The sequence below is a fragment of the Eleutherodactylus coqui genome, chromosome 8 (genome assembly GCF_035609145.1).
Source record: "Eleutherodactylus coqui strain aEleCoq1 chromosome 8, aEleCoq1.hap1, whole genome shotgun sequence".
Lineage (NCBI taxonomy): Eukaryota > Metazoa > Chordata > Amphibia > Anura > Eleutherodactylidae > Eleutherodactylus > Eleutherodactylus coqui.
In genome coordinates, this window is record NC_089844.1 from 146,408,429 (window position 1) to 146,425,377 (window position 16,949).

At 43.4% G+C, this 16,949-nt stretch overlaps 1 protein-coding gene across 1 annotated transcript; it reads right to left on the reverse strand.

The window, feature by feature from the left end:
• Positions 1-933: 933 nt before the first annotated feature.
• On the reverse strand, positions 934-15,911 carry LOC136576973 (NADPH oxidase organizer 1-like). Its single transcript, XM_066576647.1, has 8 exons — positions 15,811-15,911; positions 14,643-14,723; positions 12,984-13,059; positions 6,421-6,589; positions 5,858-6,048; positions 4,151-4,264; positions 3,399-3,516; positions 934-2,345 (listed from the first exon to the last, which is right to left on the reverse strand). Exons 1-8 carry the CDS (start codon positions 15,880-15,882, stop codon positions 1,604-1,606), a joined length of 1,563 nt encoding a protein of 520 aa, XP_066432744.1. The 5' UTR covers positions 15,883-15,911; the 3' UTR covers positions 934-1,603.
• Positions 15,912-16,949: the final 1,038 nt, after the last annotated feature.

The window sequence follows — 16,949 nt, forward strand, 5'->3', positions numbered from 1 at the left end:
ATAAGGCCTCTCTTCTCCATATAGGGAGCCCAGTACTATGAATAAAGCATTATAGTTGGGGGCCCCGTTCCAGGTCTTGCATTGGAGCCCAGGAGCTTCAAGTTACGCCTCTGACTTAAAGAGAGGTTGTTGGACCAACCCCCACTGCAGGAATGGCATAATCTATCCATGGGGTCCAAATGCTCAGAAATCTATCATACTTGTCTTCTGTTATTGATGTTAGTTTTTCATTAACTAGATACCAGTTCATACGGCGCTTAATCTCAGAGAAGTCCAGGGAAGCCTTACACCAAGATTTAGTGATAGTTTGGTTTGTGGCTAAAAAGAAGAACGAGATTAGTTTTCTGGAAGATGGGGGTATATTTTTGATCCTCTCAATCATCGTCTTTTATTAGGCAGGGGATGTATCACTTTATAGTTAAGCAAATTTAGCACTCGTGGTATGGAAATGTTGAGGAGGCACCTTTTATGGGGACTTTAGGAGTCGCCATTTTGGATTGGCAAAAGCATAAAGCCCAAAGGCAAGGATCTACATAGCAGAGAGAAAGGTATGAAGCTCCTGTAAAATGTTGGCCCCCATCCCCTTTACTACTACTAGGTGAGGGACGCCACTCTCTCTCTCTCTCTCTTGGAACTGGAGAGAAAATGTGGAAGAATTGCCCCAGGAGTCGTAGAAAGTGGGCTAAAGGGGAAACAAGACCTATGTCCTACTTTTCTGGGTGACAAAATCTGGCAACATAATCCAGGGCCAGTTTGCAATGGGGCCCATCTGTCCAACTATACTGGGGGTAAATCTGATAAAAAAATATTTCATATGCTCTTCATTGCAAGGGGACTTGTCAACACTTTTGGAGGGGATATTCTAATAATCCCAATGGCTTATAATTACTTGTGGACATAGTTGCAATTCACAAAGAAGGTAGCCCATGCCTTATTAAGTGTTGGAGAGCAAGGGGCCCACATACAATTCACACACAAGAGGCCTCTGTATCATGTGTCATTGGTCTGGAGTCAATAAAGTCCAACACTAAAAACTGCATAATTTTTTTATTGAAACACAACACTAAAATACATCACTTTATTAGCTATACCAAACTATCATAGATTGCTGAGAATAAATAACATGCATCTACTACAGACACGGCACTCTACATTTCATTTTTTCTCTACGTCAATGTTCTCTAACCTGTAGCCTCTCCAAGTTTTTGAGAAACTAAAACTCACTTCTGGAGAGGCACAGGGTGGAGACCACCATACTAGGGTGTTAAAAGTCAAGGCTAATCAATCTCAGAACATCCATAAGTAGATCCAGATCTTCAAACAATCCCCGAGTCCACTGACCCGGTGGCCAACGTATTGTGACTAGGATCAACATCCAAAAAAATATTCTTAAATACCATCTACTATTTAAATAATCTATAATTCTAGGTAGAGAAAATTCTACTACAGCTATAGCTTTACCGCTACGTATTTTGCCAGTGCCAGACACTTCTCAGGAAAGGTTGTTACAATAGGTTTCAATGGATAAATGGGACTATACTGTCAGTGTGACAAACAAAACGAACTCCCAAGATCCATATCTTCCAATCCTCATTTTCATGACCTACAGCCAACTCATGGTGTCTTCTAGTGCCTTGATGACTGTGCCGCACTCCTCTATGACCTCGGTTGGTTCAGAACTTGCTGGGGTATAGGGCACACCATGCATTGATGTGGTCATTGACAGTGATGAATTGGAGGTGCTTTGTGAAGATTGCATACTACTGGAAGAACTAAGTCTAACATTACTTGTGCCATACTCCTCTATTACCTCATCTGGTTCGGATCTTGCTGGGGTATTTGGCATGCCATGCACTGATGTGGTCATTGACAGTGATGAATTGGAGGTGCTTTGTGAAGAGCACATACTATTGGAAGAACTAAGTCTACCATTACTTGTGCTGCACCCCTCTATGATCTCATCTGGTTTGGATCTTGCTGGGGTATTGGGCATGCCACGCAGTGATTTGGTCATTGATAGTGATGAATTGGAGGTGCTTTGTGAAGACTGCATACTATTGGAAGAACTAAGTATACCGTCACTTCCCGTCACACTATTTACATCTGAATCCCGGTCAGCTCTGGCTTCAGACTCTAGAGATTTGGTCCCCAAAGACAGGGAGCTTTCTCTATCACTCTGTCTCTGGTCACCTAGAACAGAATCCGCATCTCCAAACCACCTGTCTTTATCCAGACTGGCTGTAGAAGCATTGAGTTCTCTGCTAAGCATGTGTTGAATCTTCTCACATCGGTTGGAGTATACCTTTAGATAGATTGATGGGATGAAGCCGGTTCTTCCGTTGTATCTATGGCAAATATGGATATATATTACCAAATTGTACAGGATTATAAAAACATGTCTGCTTTCTTCTAGGAACAATGCCACACCTGCCCATGGGTTGTGTCTTGTATAGCACTAACTACACTGATGTGAATGGGGTGAGCAATATGGGTGAAGTGGATGAGAAATACCACACACAAACATGTTGAACTGGCATGAATTTGAACCTACAGCCATCGTTGGTAGCAAATATTATAATATATTGACCACACCATTAGACCTACGATGAAAAGTAGAAGAGGAGGCCCCATAACGAAAATCGAAAAGGACTATCACAACCAAACCCAACCCACCCATACTAGGACCATCACAATGAGAAGGGTGGAGTAATTGATAATATCTCAAGACTAGTTCCTTTGTCCCAAGAATGTAATCATTGTCCACATATAACCTCTTCTACTGGAATGAGTCACTGGTATCCTTTCTGAAAACTGTCCTTGACCTTTTTCTATTACAGCAGTATAGTACCAGCTTTGCTATTGTATTTCATTACTTCTTGGAAACAACAGACTGGTTACTATGCCCAACCCAAACACTCACTACTCTTGATGAGTTTCCAAAAAGGTCTACAGGAACTTTAACATCTTCGCCCTGTCTCCATTATGGTTCCCAGAACAGAACTTTTGGCAGCTATTCATCATGACCAATAATGTTTTGACCTTTGAATCCCATCTCTTCTCTTAGGAGTTACTTTCACCCAATATTTCCACAGTTCAGCACTTAACACTGACTTCCATGGATACTCCTCAACATTGAAATTACAACATTGTGGAAATCACAGGATTAGTTAATAACTCAGATGTTCGCTGTCACATTACATTATTGAAGGAATGGGTTGATCTGGCCTAAGATTGTATCTCCAAACCAATGCTAGTACCTGTTTCTACAAAACTGTACGACCTCCATACAGAAAAATACTATTAGTGAACAATACATCTCTACCAACTGCACAATAATATAACATGATAGAATGAAATGGATGAGGCAAGAAGCCCAAAAATACCCCAAAAAATCTCACCTGATGAGCCACCAACCAGAATCGGATTCTTTCAAGACCTCCACCAGAGCTCCGACCCCCACCGATATTTCATCAGAATTCTGAGCTTTGTGGCCCTTTATCACCACAAACATTATTCCTGGTCAAAAACGGAGAATGTCAATATGGAGACCAAAACTGGGTAGTGTGACTAATTATATGTATGTTTATTGTATTTCCCCTTTTTTATCTATATAAATGAATCAAAGCTTGTATTACAAAATATTTTCTATGAAAAATTGGGCATGGGAGCGGAACCAGAGCGTCTATGGGTAGAGGCCCTCTACGCTAGCTTTAGACGTATCCTCCCGTCAGTGAGGACGGCCATATAGCTTGGAGCTGCAGCTCTGCTGACTTCAACTATGTCTTTCTTTTGTTCCTACTCACCCCCTACAGATCATTTTAGATTCAGCTCCCAGTGCTGTGAGATTGCTTACTGTCAATCAAGTCAGACATCACCCATTGACAGTTAATGGTTTGGACCGCCCACTTGACCCAATCACAACATTGGGAGCTGAATCATAGAAGAGCTAATACTGGGGAACAGGATGAGTATAAACAAAAGAAATACATTGAGTCAGCAGGGGTGCGGCTGCACTGGCGTGAGGACATAACAGGTCATCTTTAAGTACCTTTAGGGCCAAATTGGCTCTTAATGTCCACTAGGCTGATTTGAAAGAAGTTGTCAGGACAGTAAAATGGGACTGTAGATATGTGAATAAAGTACACCCTACCCTCTTCCAGGTGTTCATGGGCAATGTCTTTCTCTTCTGTATTCTTGCTGCTGCACAGATAAGGTGCTGGGAACCAGGCCAATTGCTGATCTCCGTTCTCCACCAGCCACCAACCTGCCAAACAAAAGACATATCGTGGTGATGAATGATATATTTGTAGTTCAACCTCATGACCACCATGTACTTACTGTATATCTGTCTGTCCATACAGTACACAGAGATGAATGGAGCAGAAATGCACGACTGCTGCTCCAGTCAAAGGGGGGGGGGGGGGGGGAGTTGACAGAGGATCCCTATGATCGTGATCAGCAGGGATCACAGCGATTGGACCCCCACCCATCCTGTGGTGAGGGAATAGCTTTGACCCCTTCGGAAAAGATTTTTCATTTTTTCATTTTCGTTTTGTTGTCCCTGCCCTCCAAGAGCCATGACTTTTTCATTGGCATAGCCATATCAGGGCTTGTTTTTATTTGGGGCACATGGTATTTTTTTATTGGTACCCTTTAATGTGCCATATAATATAAAGTTCAGAAAAACTTTAAAAAATCTCTAAGTGGGGAGAAATTTTAAAAAATGCAATTGCTCTATATTGGGTGGGTTTAGTTATTAGAGTTCACTAAGCTGTAAAAACAGTGCACAAACTTTGCTCTATGGGTCAGACAATTACGATGATACCAAGTGTATATGTTTTTTTTTAATGTTTTTATCGTTTTAAAAAGTAAATATTTAAAAATTTTTTTAATAAAAATTGCGTTCCGTCGCCATATTCTGACACCTGTAACTTTTGTTCTCACTCGGGCTGTGTAAGGGCTTGTATTTTGTGGGGTGAGCTGTAGTTTTTATTAGTACCATTTTGGGAAAACAATGTTTTTTTGCTGAAATTTTACTCAAAAGAAAACGCAATTCTAGCATCCCATATTTTTTTATGTCCTTCAATTTGCGGTATAAATATTATGAGATTTTAATACTTTAGACTTTTATGTACACGGGGATACCAAATATATGCCATTTTTCAAATTTATTTTTTTTTGGGGGGAAGGGGTGTTTTTTGAACTCTTTAGAATTGTAATTTTTTTTACTGTTATTTAACTTTTTTACACTTTTATTTAGTTCCCATATGGGGAGTTGAACTTGTGATCATTTGATGGCTCTTACTATATACTGCAAATAAGGAAGATGGAAAAATACCTCTGCAACGCCAATGTTACTTATTTACATTGATTTGAAGGGCTGTAAAACCAATAGGTGGCGCTGCAAAGGTATTTTTCCATCTTCCTTATTTGCATAAATTACCCAGAGGAGCTTGCATGGCCTTATAAGTCTCCTCATTCACCTTCTAGGTGTCCTTACACACCTTTTGGGTGCTCTCCTTGGGGAGAGACTATACCATTACGCGACCCACTCACCCCCTAGGTGTCTCCACACTATTTTTGGGTGCTCTCCTTAGGGAGACACGACACCCCTCCGGACCATACTATATACTGTAATACCACAGTATATAGTCTTTTTTTTAATGTTGCCTATAAAGCTCTGCCAAGGACAGGGCTTGATAGGCATCTATGCATGGAAGTCCTGGGAGCCTTTGGTAGGCTCTGGGCTGCAATGCTAGCCTATCAGCACCCCTCTAATTACTTTTCTGGGGGTGTTGACCTCCCGCTGATGCACAGTCAGCCATGATCAGAGCTAATAGCTTAAAGGGTTACATACCAGTGGTGTCCTTTATCAGGACATCAAGAAACTGATATTGCTCCACTGTGAATGGCCTGTTCTTGAGATCCACCGTTTCGTAGCCCGCCATACACATGTATTTGTTGCTTTTGAGAGGAGCCGAGATATTGAGGGTCTGAGATTTGACTACTTGTTCCTCCTCCTGTTTGTCAGGCAGCATGATGACCAGACTGCAAGAAAAGGTGCGATACCAAAATTCAGTGCAAGGTATTTGATCTATAAGGAAACTAGATACTGACGATGGCTGAAGCTTTAACCCTTTCCAATCCACTGTCTGACGTCTTCCTACATCCTGATTGAAGCTTTTACAGCTCCAATGTCAGAAGAGGTCCGATAGGGTATTCTTACCGTCTTTTGCCAGCCTCTCTGGCGCACACACACTGGCTTTAGCCAGCAGATGGCACCATTGTATAACAGCAAAAAAGAGAAAACCTTTTAGGAAACCGTGAATCCAAAATTGGATTCAAAAGGGTTAATATGCATCTTAGAAGACGATTCCTCCTAATCTAGACATCCTACATGAAGCTTGTGCAGAACGTCACCTGTCTTCAGGGAATGAAGGGTTCAGGTCGCAGTCTTGTAGTGTGAAAAACTCAACCACAGATTCGCACTGTGAAATGCCGGCGTCCAAGTTCAGCAAGGCTTGGGAATAAGCCTCCAGGAGCCGCAGTCTTTCTAAGAACCTCTTCTTCCTCAACGTTCTGGCGACATCTGAAAAGAATGAAATCTTTGGTATAACATAGTGGTTCTCCTGCGTGACACCATGCTGCTCCCTGCTGGTGATACGTGATTATGACAAGTATACCATTCGAGAGAACCCATGGTTTTAAAATAAAGCTTCAATTTAGATTAGGATTAGAGATGAGCGAACGTACTCGGATAAGCACTACTCGTCCGAGTAATGTGCTTTATCCGAGTACCTCCCCGCTCGTCCTGAAAGATTCGGGACGCGCCGCGGAGCGGGGAGCTGCAGGGGAGAGCGGGGAGGAACGGAGGGGAGATCTTTCTCTCCTTCTCTCCCGCCCGCTCTGCCCCGCTCCCCGCTGCGACTCACCTGTCAGCAGCGGAGCGCCCCGAATCTTTCAGGACGAGCGGAGAGATACTCGGATAAAGCACATTACTCGGACGAGTAGTGCTTATCCGAGTACGTTCGCTCATCTCTAATTAGGATTAGAAATGGATGTGATAATTGTAGAAATCTTAACTTTTTGTAGTACCCCTGATTACACGGCGCAGCACAGAACAATCTATCCCGGGGAAACCATCAAGAAGTTGTAGACAGATATGTTATTGGACTTTTGAGTGTCCTGCTGTGTCCAATTAGGCCATTAGCATATCCTCCTTAAAGTCCTGCTCATTAACATATATGTACATAATGCACCCCTGTGCATATTAATATTACCAGTAATCACACTGTTATATGCACATTAAAGGGATTGCTTGTACCAAGATGGCGTCGCCTGTCCGTATGTCCTATGTAAGAACAACTTTTGTCCAGATGGACCTGTGCCATCCTTGTAATGGCTGTTTGCTGGGGGAGCTGTGAGCGGGACCCATGGAATCAGTTGATTGCTCCAGGCCTCACAGTCATACATGTTGGCAAAATGCCTTTAATAAGCATCAAGTCTTAGGGTGGATTCAGACGACCGTATATCGGCTCGGTTTTCACGCCGAGCCGATATACGGTGTCCTCATCTGCAGGGGGGAGAGGATGGAAGAGCCAGGAGCAGTGCTCTGAGCTCCCGCCCCCTCTCTGCCTCCTCTCCACCCCTCTGCACTATTTGCAATGAAAGGAGGCGGGACGGGGGCAGGGCTAAATTCTGTGAATTAGCCCCACCCCGTCCCACCTCTCCCCATTGCAAATAGTGCAGAGAGGCGGAGAGAAGGCAGAGAGGGGGCGGGAGCTCAGAGCACTGCTCCTGGCTCTTCCAGCCTCCCCTCCCCCTGCAGAGAGAGACGACGTATATCGGCTGGGCGTGAAAACCCGGACAATATACGTTTGTCTGAATCCAGTCTTAGGTTGTGGTCCCCATAGAAGTCTATGGAGGTTGCATAAATACATGGGCAATACGCAAGCAAATGCATGAAAAACAGTAATTCTGCTGGAAAAAGAACACATCCGGACCTCATTAGGCCAACTAGCCATTTAAATCGGGGCGTGTTTGACTGTTGCCCCATGTTCCATGTCTTTATGCATGGCATTTCTATGATATATGTACATTTGACATGGAGACTTAAATTGCGCCACCCTCGCCTGTCTGAATGCCGGCACGTGATGATAACAATGCCAGCTGTGCTTTGTGATAATCGCTTGGCATGAAGGAAATCATAGTTGCTTTGATTCGGAAATAATCAGCATTGACTCGTGCGAGCATTGTTCCATCCGCTAGATACATTGTTGTGTCATCCTAATTACTAGTTGTATTAGCATTGCTATTAATTAGGGTTTACTTTTTAATTACAGCCACAGGACAATGCCATGTAAGAGACCATACACAGAGCTCTGCTATGTGGCTGGCACCCTGATGGAGAGATTCCACATATATCTGTAATTGTGTCCAATACAACAGGCCCATTTAAACACAACGAGATCATCGCTCAAAATTTGCTCAAAAGCCATCCCGTTGTGTCTAAATGCGCTGCCATCGTGCACTGTTCGTTCATCGCGCGAAAAATTAGCGATGATTCGTATCAGCACTGCATGCTGATTTTCTCAGTGGGCGGTGCTGATAGCATTCTTTCAGCTGGTATCCCGTTGGGACTTCTCAGCAGGATACCAGCTGAAAGCTCCGAGAACAAAGCAGCTGTCAGTGCTCCTGCTGTTCTCAGAGCTATCAGCTGTGTCCCGCTCCGCCTGCATTTAACTCTTAAGTAGTGAATTAGCTACTTCAGAGTTATGGAAAGATGATCGCTCAAAACTGCCACTCAAACTGTCGATTAAGCGATTTTTGTGCGATCATCTTTCAGTGTAAATGGGCCCTAACGCAACCTTGGCCAATCACGGCAATTGCCAGTCTCACCTCTGGGACCCTCACCAATCGCCAAAACGGGAGTCCCGGGAGCCCACCCAGCTCACCACTGTGGCTACTGGTGGCTGGTAGTATGGAATCAGCTGAACTGGCTATTCTACACTGTTTCTGCACCTTCTTAAAGGCCACCATACAGGCCTGGATTGTCAGATTGGAGTCAGGAAGGATTTTTTTCCTCTTAAATGGGGAATATTAGCTCCTACCTCATTGATTTTTTTTTTGCCTTCTTCTAGATCAGTGATGGCGAACCTTTTAGACACTGAGTGCCCAAACTGCAACCCAAAGCGCACTTATTTATCGCAAAGTGCCAATATGTCAGGGGGCGGGGCTTATCACAATGTATGATTATTATACATTTATAATGATCATTTATAATGATCATTATAAAAAGGACAGGGCCAATTCCAAATAGACCAGGTGCAGAATTTGACTGCTTTTTAAATGCGGTAATGCTGCAGAATTTGCCACGGAAATTTCCACTGAGGGCATTCTACAGCATTTCCGCCATGTGTAAACATACTCCAGCAATGACAGTGACCCCCAGCAGTGGCAGTGACCCCCAGAGCGGCCCCAGCAGTGGCAGTGACCCCCCACACAGCAGCTCCAGCAGTAACAATAACCTTCCCCACAGCGGCCACAGCAGTAATAGTGGCATCCCACAGCGGCCCCAGCAGTAATAGTGACATCCCTCAGTAGCCCTAGCATTAATAATTACATCCTACAGTGGCCCCAGTAGCAATAGTGCCCCTCTGAGACCCATATAATTACCCCCTCCTCCTCATGGAAGCGCCACTGCTCCTCTGCTCGGCGCCGATCCCAGGTGCACACTGTGATGTCAATGTGTGCTGTTGGACACCTCTTCCCCCTGCTCTCAGGGAACCATGGAGGAGACATCAGGGGAGGGGGGAGGAGGATCACGGCTGCACACTGATGTCACAGTGTGCGCTGGGATCAACGTCGCTGAGTGAATACTGGCAGAGGAGCCGCAGCACCACTGACGGTATTCACTAACGTGGTGAGCGGTTGACGATGGAGCGTGCCAGAAGGAAGGGCTCTGCGTGCAGCCTCTGGTGCACGTGCCATAGGTTCGCCACCACTGTTCTAGATCAACATGGGGGATAATAGGCTAAACTAGATGGTCTAATTTCATCCTTGCATACTATACTACTGTGTTACTACTATACATATTAGTGTTTAGTTGTCCAAACCTGCAAATAACAGCAAGGCTCTCTAATGTCTATCAGGGTGGCTCAACTTTTTGATGTTGGGGGAAAGAAGGATCGGGAGGCTAATTTTCAACCCAGATTCTTTTATCCCCCAAGAAGTAAGCCACCATCAGAGCGGTCTAGCTGCAGCTTAGCTCCCTTAAAAGTTCATGAAGTTTGACTCAGCGATGAGGTCCGAGTCACAAAGGCGGACTGTGCCAACCTTTACCCGCCTGCATCATGCAGACTGACAGCTCTCTCCCCTTTTGTGTATAGGTAGAGAGAGTCAGTCTGCATGCAGGACGAGGACAGTGCGGTCCGCCTCCGTGACTCAAAGCTCCGAGTCTAACTTAATGAATCTGGTGACAGAATCCCTTTAAGCAATGAGACCTGGCACATTAGATGCCCTAAGGACAGTTAGGAGAGCAGATTTGGGTTTGCTGTAAGCAGCCAACACAGTCCTGAAAATATTATGTGGGTGGCATTGCTAGAGGAGAGCTCTGTCAGTCAGTGGTAATAGGTATGGCATAGCTATGCTAGCAAAGCCGATGATCAGAGGCGGACCATAGAGAGACCGGTCTCTGCTGCAGAAGACTGCAAGGCTGTGTGAGCTGTATGTGACGTTAGGATGGACATTTGGATGCTTTCCATATACTTATCATTTACCAATAGACTGCTACCCTGTTTCCTGAAAATAAGACCTACCCTGAAAATAAGACCTAGCATGATTTTTAAATAGTGTCCAGGCAGCCATACAGGTAAAAGACAAATATTATGGAGCAAAAATTAATATAAGACCCTGTCTTATTTTCGGGGAAACGCGGTAGGAAACGCAACAGCAAAATACGCGTCGGAGCTCAGGTTCCTATCCTTGTTGGTATTACAAGCTAGGTCTTGATCTTTTTTTACCTATGTTGCTTCCACTGAGTCTCCGTCTTTTATTACACTATTTTACTATGTTTACTGGTCTTATTTGTCCTATTAGAAGTATATCAAATTATTCCAGTACTAGTTTTTCTCATTTTCACCCTCTGGAGTATACATTATGGCTGAAGTGTCGGGACCTGGATGACTCACAATGGAGCCTATTAACCATAATGGGGTCCTTTCAGCTTCAGGCATGCGGGGAGATATATTACCAGATGTAATGCCACTTGTGCTCGAGGCTCTGAACGGAGCCTCCAATGCAGATGCAAACCTTTCCTTACGCCGGCTTCACAAGAGCAATTGTGAGCGCCTCAACATGTTTTTCCAGCAGGATTACGGAGTGTATTGCGCATCTCCTTGCGTATTGTGCGCACATTTGCACACCTCCCATTGACTTCTACGGGGACCTTTGGTGTGCAAATACACTAAAAAATAGAACATGTTTGTGCAATCGAAATGCACGCGCAAAATACAGAAATGTGAATGAACCCATTGAAATTAACCCTTTCCAATCCACTGTCTGACGTCTAAAGACATTATGATTTAAGGCTGTACAGCTCTGATGTTGGAAGACGTCCGTCAGGGTTCTCTTACTGTATATTGAGAGCCTCTCTGCTGTTGGAGCCTATCCATCGTGTCACCTCATGCAGTACTGGGTTTAGACAACATATAGCGCCATTGTATAATGGCAGAAAAAGAGTAAGCCCCCTAGGAAAACCAGGATACAAATTGGATTGGAAAGGGTTAATGGATACTATACTCTGCATATTGTGCGCACACATACGCCCGTAAGCAGCTGGCCTTAATATTAACATTGAACATTAATACGCAATTTTGCGTAGTTAATTGCTAACACCAGGACTAATTAGGCTGCTGAGCTGGGGTTCAAGGCTGAGGACTTATTCACACAAGCGCATATACGCCACGCTTTCACGCCCGGACGTATATACACTACCCATGTGAAGCATTGGATACCAATGCATTTGTTCACACGGGCGATTATACGTCACGGAAATCCGTCAGCACCTTGAAAGATGGAACATAAGTGGCCTAATTACGGCTGGCGTATATATGGTGGCCAAAAAGATAGTTCTGGAACTATCTTTTGCCTGATATACAGCGGCGGCTTCCATAGACTCCTATGGGAGCAGAGAAAAAGAAAGGAGGCAGAGGCATTTTTGTAGTGTCCAATCCTGCGAAAAGCTCACAGATGCCTCTATATAGCCACTGAAAGGCATCCCGAGGATTTTGGTAGAGCGAGGGTTTACCAGGGTGCGGCATATTTTTTGCTAAAAGCGACGTTGCAGTCATGCAAATGGTCGAGAAAACACAGTCCGTAATCGAGGGAAAATGCCCATTTAGGTGCTTATAAGGAGCAGGTGTGAAAATGTAAAAACGCCGTTGCCGTATATCCGCTTATGTGAAAGAGCCCTCAGGGTGTAATTCTGCATATTTTATGTATGGTAATTATTTATGCAAATAAGCTTTATAATATTTTTGATTCTACCTTGCTGCACCCAGCGGTGCATACCTGTCCATTACACCCACTCTGAAAAGCCCTAAATGAGATGTAAAAGTTATTTTCCATTCGTTATGTAATAAGCTGTAAGTAAATGTATTCTGCAGGACTCATTAAGTCTGTGAGCAATGACCTACACCTGTAATAAAGTGCCGCATTCCATGAATCACTTGGCCACTAGCGATAATTTTCTGCATTCTAATTAGCTTTTACTGTAAGTAATGGGTATGAGTCTATTCATTAGATATAACATGCGCGTAAAAACGGATGCAGTATGCTCTATTTCACCGTGTATTACGCGTGATGGAGTCTCATTGTTCTCTATGGGCTCGTACGAAAACGCTGTACACACACAATTACATTGCGTGTGTGAAATCAAGGAAAACTATAAAATAATGACTTCGGCGTGTGACTGTTCTTCGTACCTTTCAGTTTGGGCAGTACTCTTTCCCTCCTTTTCAAAATTCCAGATTCCAATGGGAATTTCTTCTTAAGCTCCTTCTGCATACAGAAGACAAAAAGTTTTATAATTCAGTAGGGTTATGATTTTTTGGCCCAATCTTAAAGTCAATGTCTAACTATGCCATTTTTTTATTTAAACAGAGCTAAAATTCTGTGGTACTCAATTTCACAATATATTCCTAAAGTGCTTTGTTTTGAGTTATGATAGCATTCTGCCTGCAGCCACCACTAGAGGGAGCTCATACTGTGTTATTGAGTTCAATTTATAAGTAGTATACAGTAAGCTCTTGAGCTCCCACTAGTGGTGGCTGCAGGCAGACAGAATTTTATCCTTGAACTCTGTTTCTATGCAGAGGGTTTGGAGTTATATGTCAGAAAAAATGCAGTTCAAGTCCCTATACAGATATAAAATGAGTCAATGCATAAATAGACTTTATAATGACTTGCTGTTCGTTTACTGTAAATGTTTATAATAGCCTAGGAATTCATTTTCACCACAACAGTATAATTACTAACTATAGAAAGTGATCATCTCCAAATTAGTGCAGCACTTTACAAGGACATCCTGGCAGCTCTAAATGCCAAGCTCAGGTATGCACAAGTGCCAACATTGTACATATTTGCCAGGTAAATCATATGTTTTTCTGTTTGAACATGCAGCTGCTTAACATTGTATAACAGGAACGTGTCCTGCATTTAAAATGTGCCATCCTGGCATTAGAAATTGGTGTTCAATGTCCATTCTTCAACACTGGCCGGAACACAAAGTTATAGAAGAGCCGTCACACTATAGAACTGTCTGCCAAAGCTAATTAATATAGACAGACCTGCTGACTCTATTGCAGCTATTTCCTTTGTCTCTGCCTGCTACCCCAAATTAGATCCTGCTTCTGGTGCTTTGAATCGGTCAAGCGGGCTCAGTGTCAATGAGTCATCTTAGATTTGATTGACAATGAGACCGCCCACTTGACGGATTTGAAGCACCAAAAGCTAAATCTGATGGCTATTGATAAGGATGAATGGGGAGAATAGGAACAAAGGAAAAGCAGCGATAATCAGTGGGGTCGCAGCTGAAAAAGCTATACATTTCATTCATGATAAGGTAAAGTTACCAAATCAGTAAAATGCAGAAAGGGTCCTGTAAACCATAGCTGCTGAGATCCTGGTGGCCACCAGTTCAGGACCCTCTATCAGTATCCAAGGTAAAGAATGGCTAAAAAGAGTGTCTGTCTCTGGAGGACCTGGCACATCCATGCGTTGCACAAACCATTGACTTGCATAAGAACAGTGTAATGCCGACTTTTACCTGTTGTGGTGCTGCAGGGAAACTGAACACTTACTGAAGGCTTCCTCTGTAGATCACAGGTGATCATTGGGGATCGCTTACTGTATACAAAAATCACTTATCCGGACCCTTATGATGAAGAGGTGGCAGATTTATAGCACGCACTTATAGCATTGATGTCAAACCCTGAAACTTTGGTTCTTGATTTAGGAAACAAGGGAGATGTCTGCCATGCTAAATATGGACAATCTGTGTATAAACCAGGTTGAACATAAACTCCAGCACCCATCTTCATTAAAAAAATCTCTCTATTCAAGATTCCCTTTATTCTGCTTACCTGGAACTTCTTAAAGTCTTCAAATGTTCGGTAAATCTGGACATTATTGTAGTCGGACCATAAAACGCCAAACATGTACGTCTGGAACAGTGGAAAAGAGGCAAGAGATGTAACAAATCTGATTATAGGTACTGAACAGTCCAACCTCCATCATCTTAGGCAGCGCAGAATGGAGGGGCTTAAGGCACCCAAAAGGCTGAGCTATTCTAACATACCCATACATGAGAGAGAGAAGACCCCTGAAATGGCCAATTATGGCTATTTCCAGAGACCATCAGATATAAAATTAAAGTAGATGATCGTTTGTGATGGTTAATGTCAGACTTTGTATCCGATGAACATGGATCGGCCATGTTAGAAAATTTGGGTTGTGGTGGGCCAAAACTACATGTGACATAATTAACCAGATGTGTACAGCCGGCATTAATGCCTATAACTGTAACCCATAACTACACCTTGAAACTACGGTTGTAGCTTGTTGTTAAGAAATTACCTGAACAGCGATTCCCCAATACACTCTAATTACTATGAGAAATCACTTATATTTTTTTAATGCATTACCTGAAATCCATTGATCTAAAGGAATCACAGGCCAGCTGAAAGGCTCAAAATGCTATCTGCAGCGCAGCGGCTGTTATGCTAGTGCAGCGCCCTCCCACTGAAGTAAATGGGAGAGAGCTGCATTATAATATTAAGCAACTGCCCTGCAGATGGTGACTCAAGCCTTCTGGCTGGCAGGCAGCTCTTTCACATTATCTGACTAGTGGGTGTACCGAGCAGTGGACCCTGCTATTTATCCTGATCATAGGTCATCAATAGTTATGGACTGAAAAACCCTTTAAAAGCTCTTGGGCCCCAAATGCTGAAACAGACCGCTCCCCCAAATTGTTGTCTTTGGGTTCCGAAAAGCAACAGGGCACAGATGATGTGACTGCTACTTCTGCATCCCCTGTGGCGACACCCCTAACTATGCTCCATATTATAGTTTATCTGCTATAAGTGTCTAATTAAAGGGAAATTGTCACATAAGCAATTTTTCTAATAATTAATAATAAAATAATACAAATGTTAAAAAAATGAAACATTTTTACAAAATGCTAATCTACCTCTGCAATCATATTATGGCTCAGTCTGTAGTGTAATACTTCCATAATTCCCCGCCTCTCACCTTTTGGTTACCATGTTGCATTAATCCAATAGCTTTAATATTCACAGGATGCCGGCTATTGCCTTCCTTCATCTTTGTGAGGATGCTGCACTAAAGTCTGCTCACAGCTGGAGCTCCGAACTCGTATAGCCAGCTAATTAACTGTCAGGTGGAGGGGTGTGGTGATCTGCTCCTCCAGCCAATCTTCAAGGCTCCTCTGGTCGTTTTTTACTGATGACGCATAAAATCATTTTATCTGCCTTCTAGAAGAAAATGAAAACAGATTGGACTTCGTCCTTCCTGCACAGGTGTCTAAGGCTGATATCAGGGCTCCTAGCCAGGAGACATTCTTGGCATAGCAGAGCGCACCGACACGTGTAATAACAAATAATGAAAGATAAAGCCTTAGCCTACAGTTGTCCTCCCTATACCTCTTATAATTCTATTAACGGTGGAGGCCACAAGGCACTCAGGATGAAATTCAACCTCTCCCGCTTGTGGCTACACACATGAGGTTAATGTTGGTTGAATACACTGATTTCAATGGATGCGGACGACTATCTAATGGGAATGGTGGCTTCCCAACTCCCCTGATGACTAATGTCAGGGACGTAAGGATTGGGCAGTTGGAGTTTAGTTCGGCCGAGACAAGTGTTCATGTGTATGTGGGGTTCGGATAGATAGCTGTTGGGCAAATAAATGGTTGTAGACAGCTATCCAATATGTGTGGCCAGCCTTAGCCGTTGGGAACTGTTGCCTATCCCAGTAAAGTTGGTTGGATCCACCAATTATAATCTCATGTTTATAACCAGCGGGCAAGATGACATTGTAACACAACTACTGCCCCAGGAGCTGTTTAGATATGAATCAGTGTACCATGAGAGGCTTAACCCATTAAGGACCAAGTGTAGTAAATATACAATGCTTGGTCCTAGGCTTTATTCCCGGCCGATACTAAATATATAGCGTTGGATTAACGCTCCTGAATGTAGCAGGAGCAGTTTGAGTTCTCAGCTGTCAGACACATGCTAAATAGCGCTCGGTGAGTGCTATGTAGAGAATGCAGGAATCAGCACTGCCGTTTCCTGCATAGGACCCAGCAATCAGGCCAGGAATCCAGGACTATACAACTTATCCAAAATATCAAAACGTCCTAATCA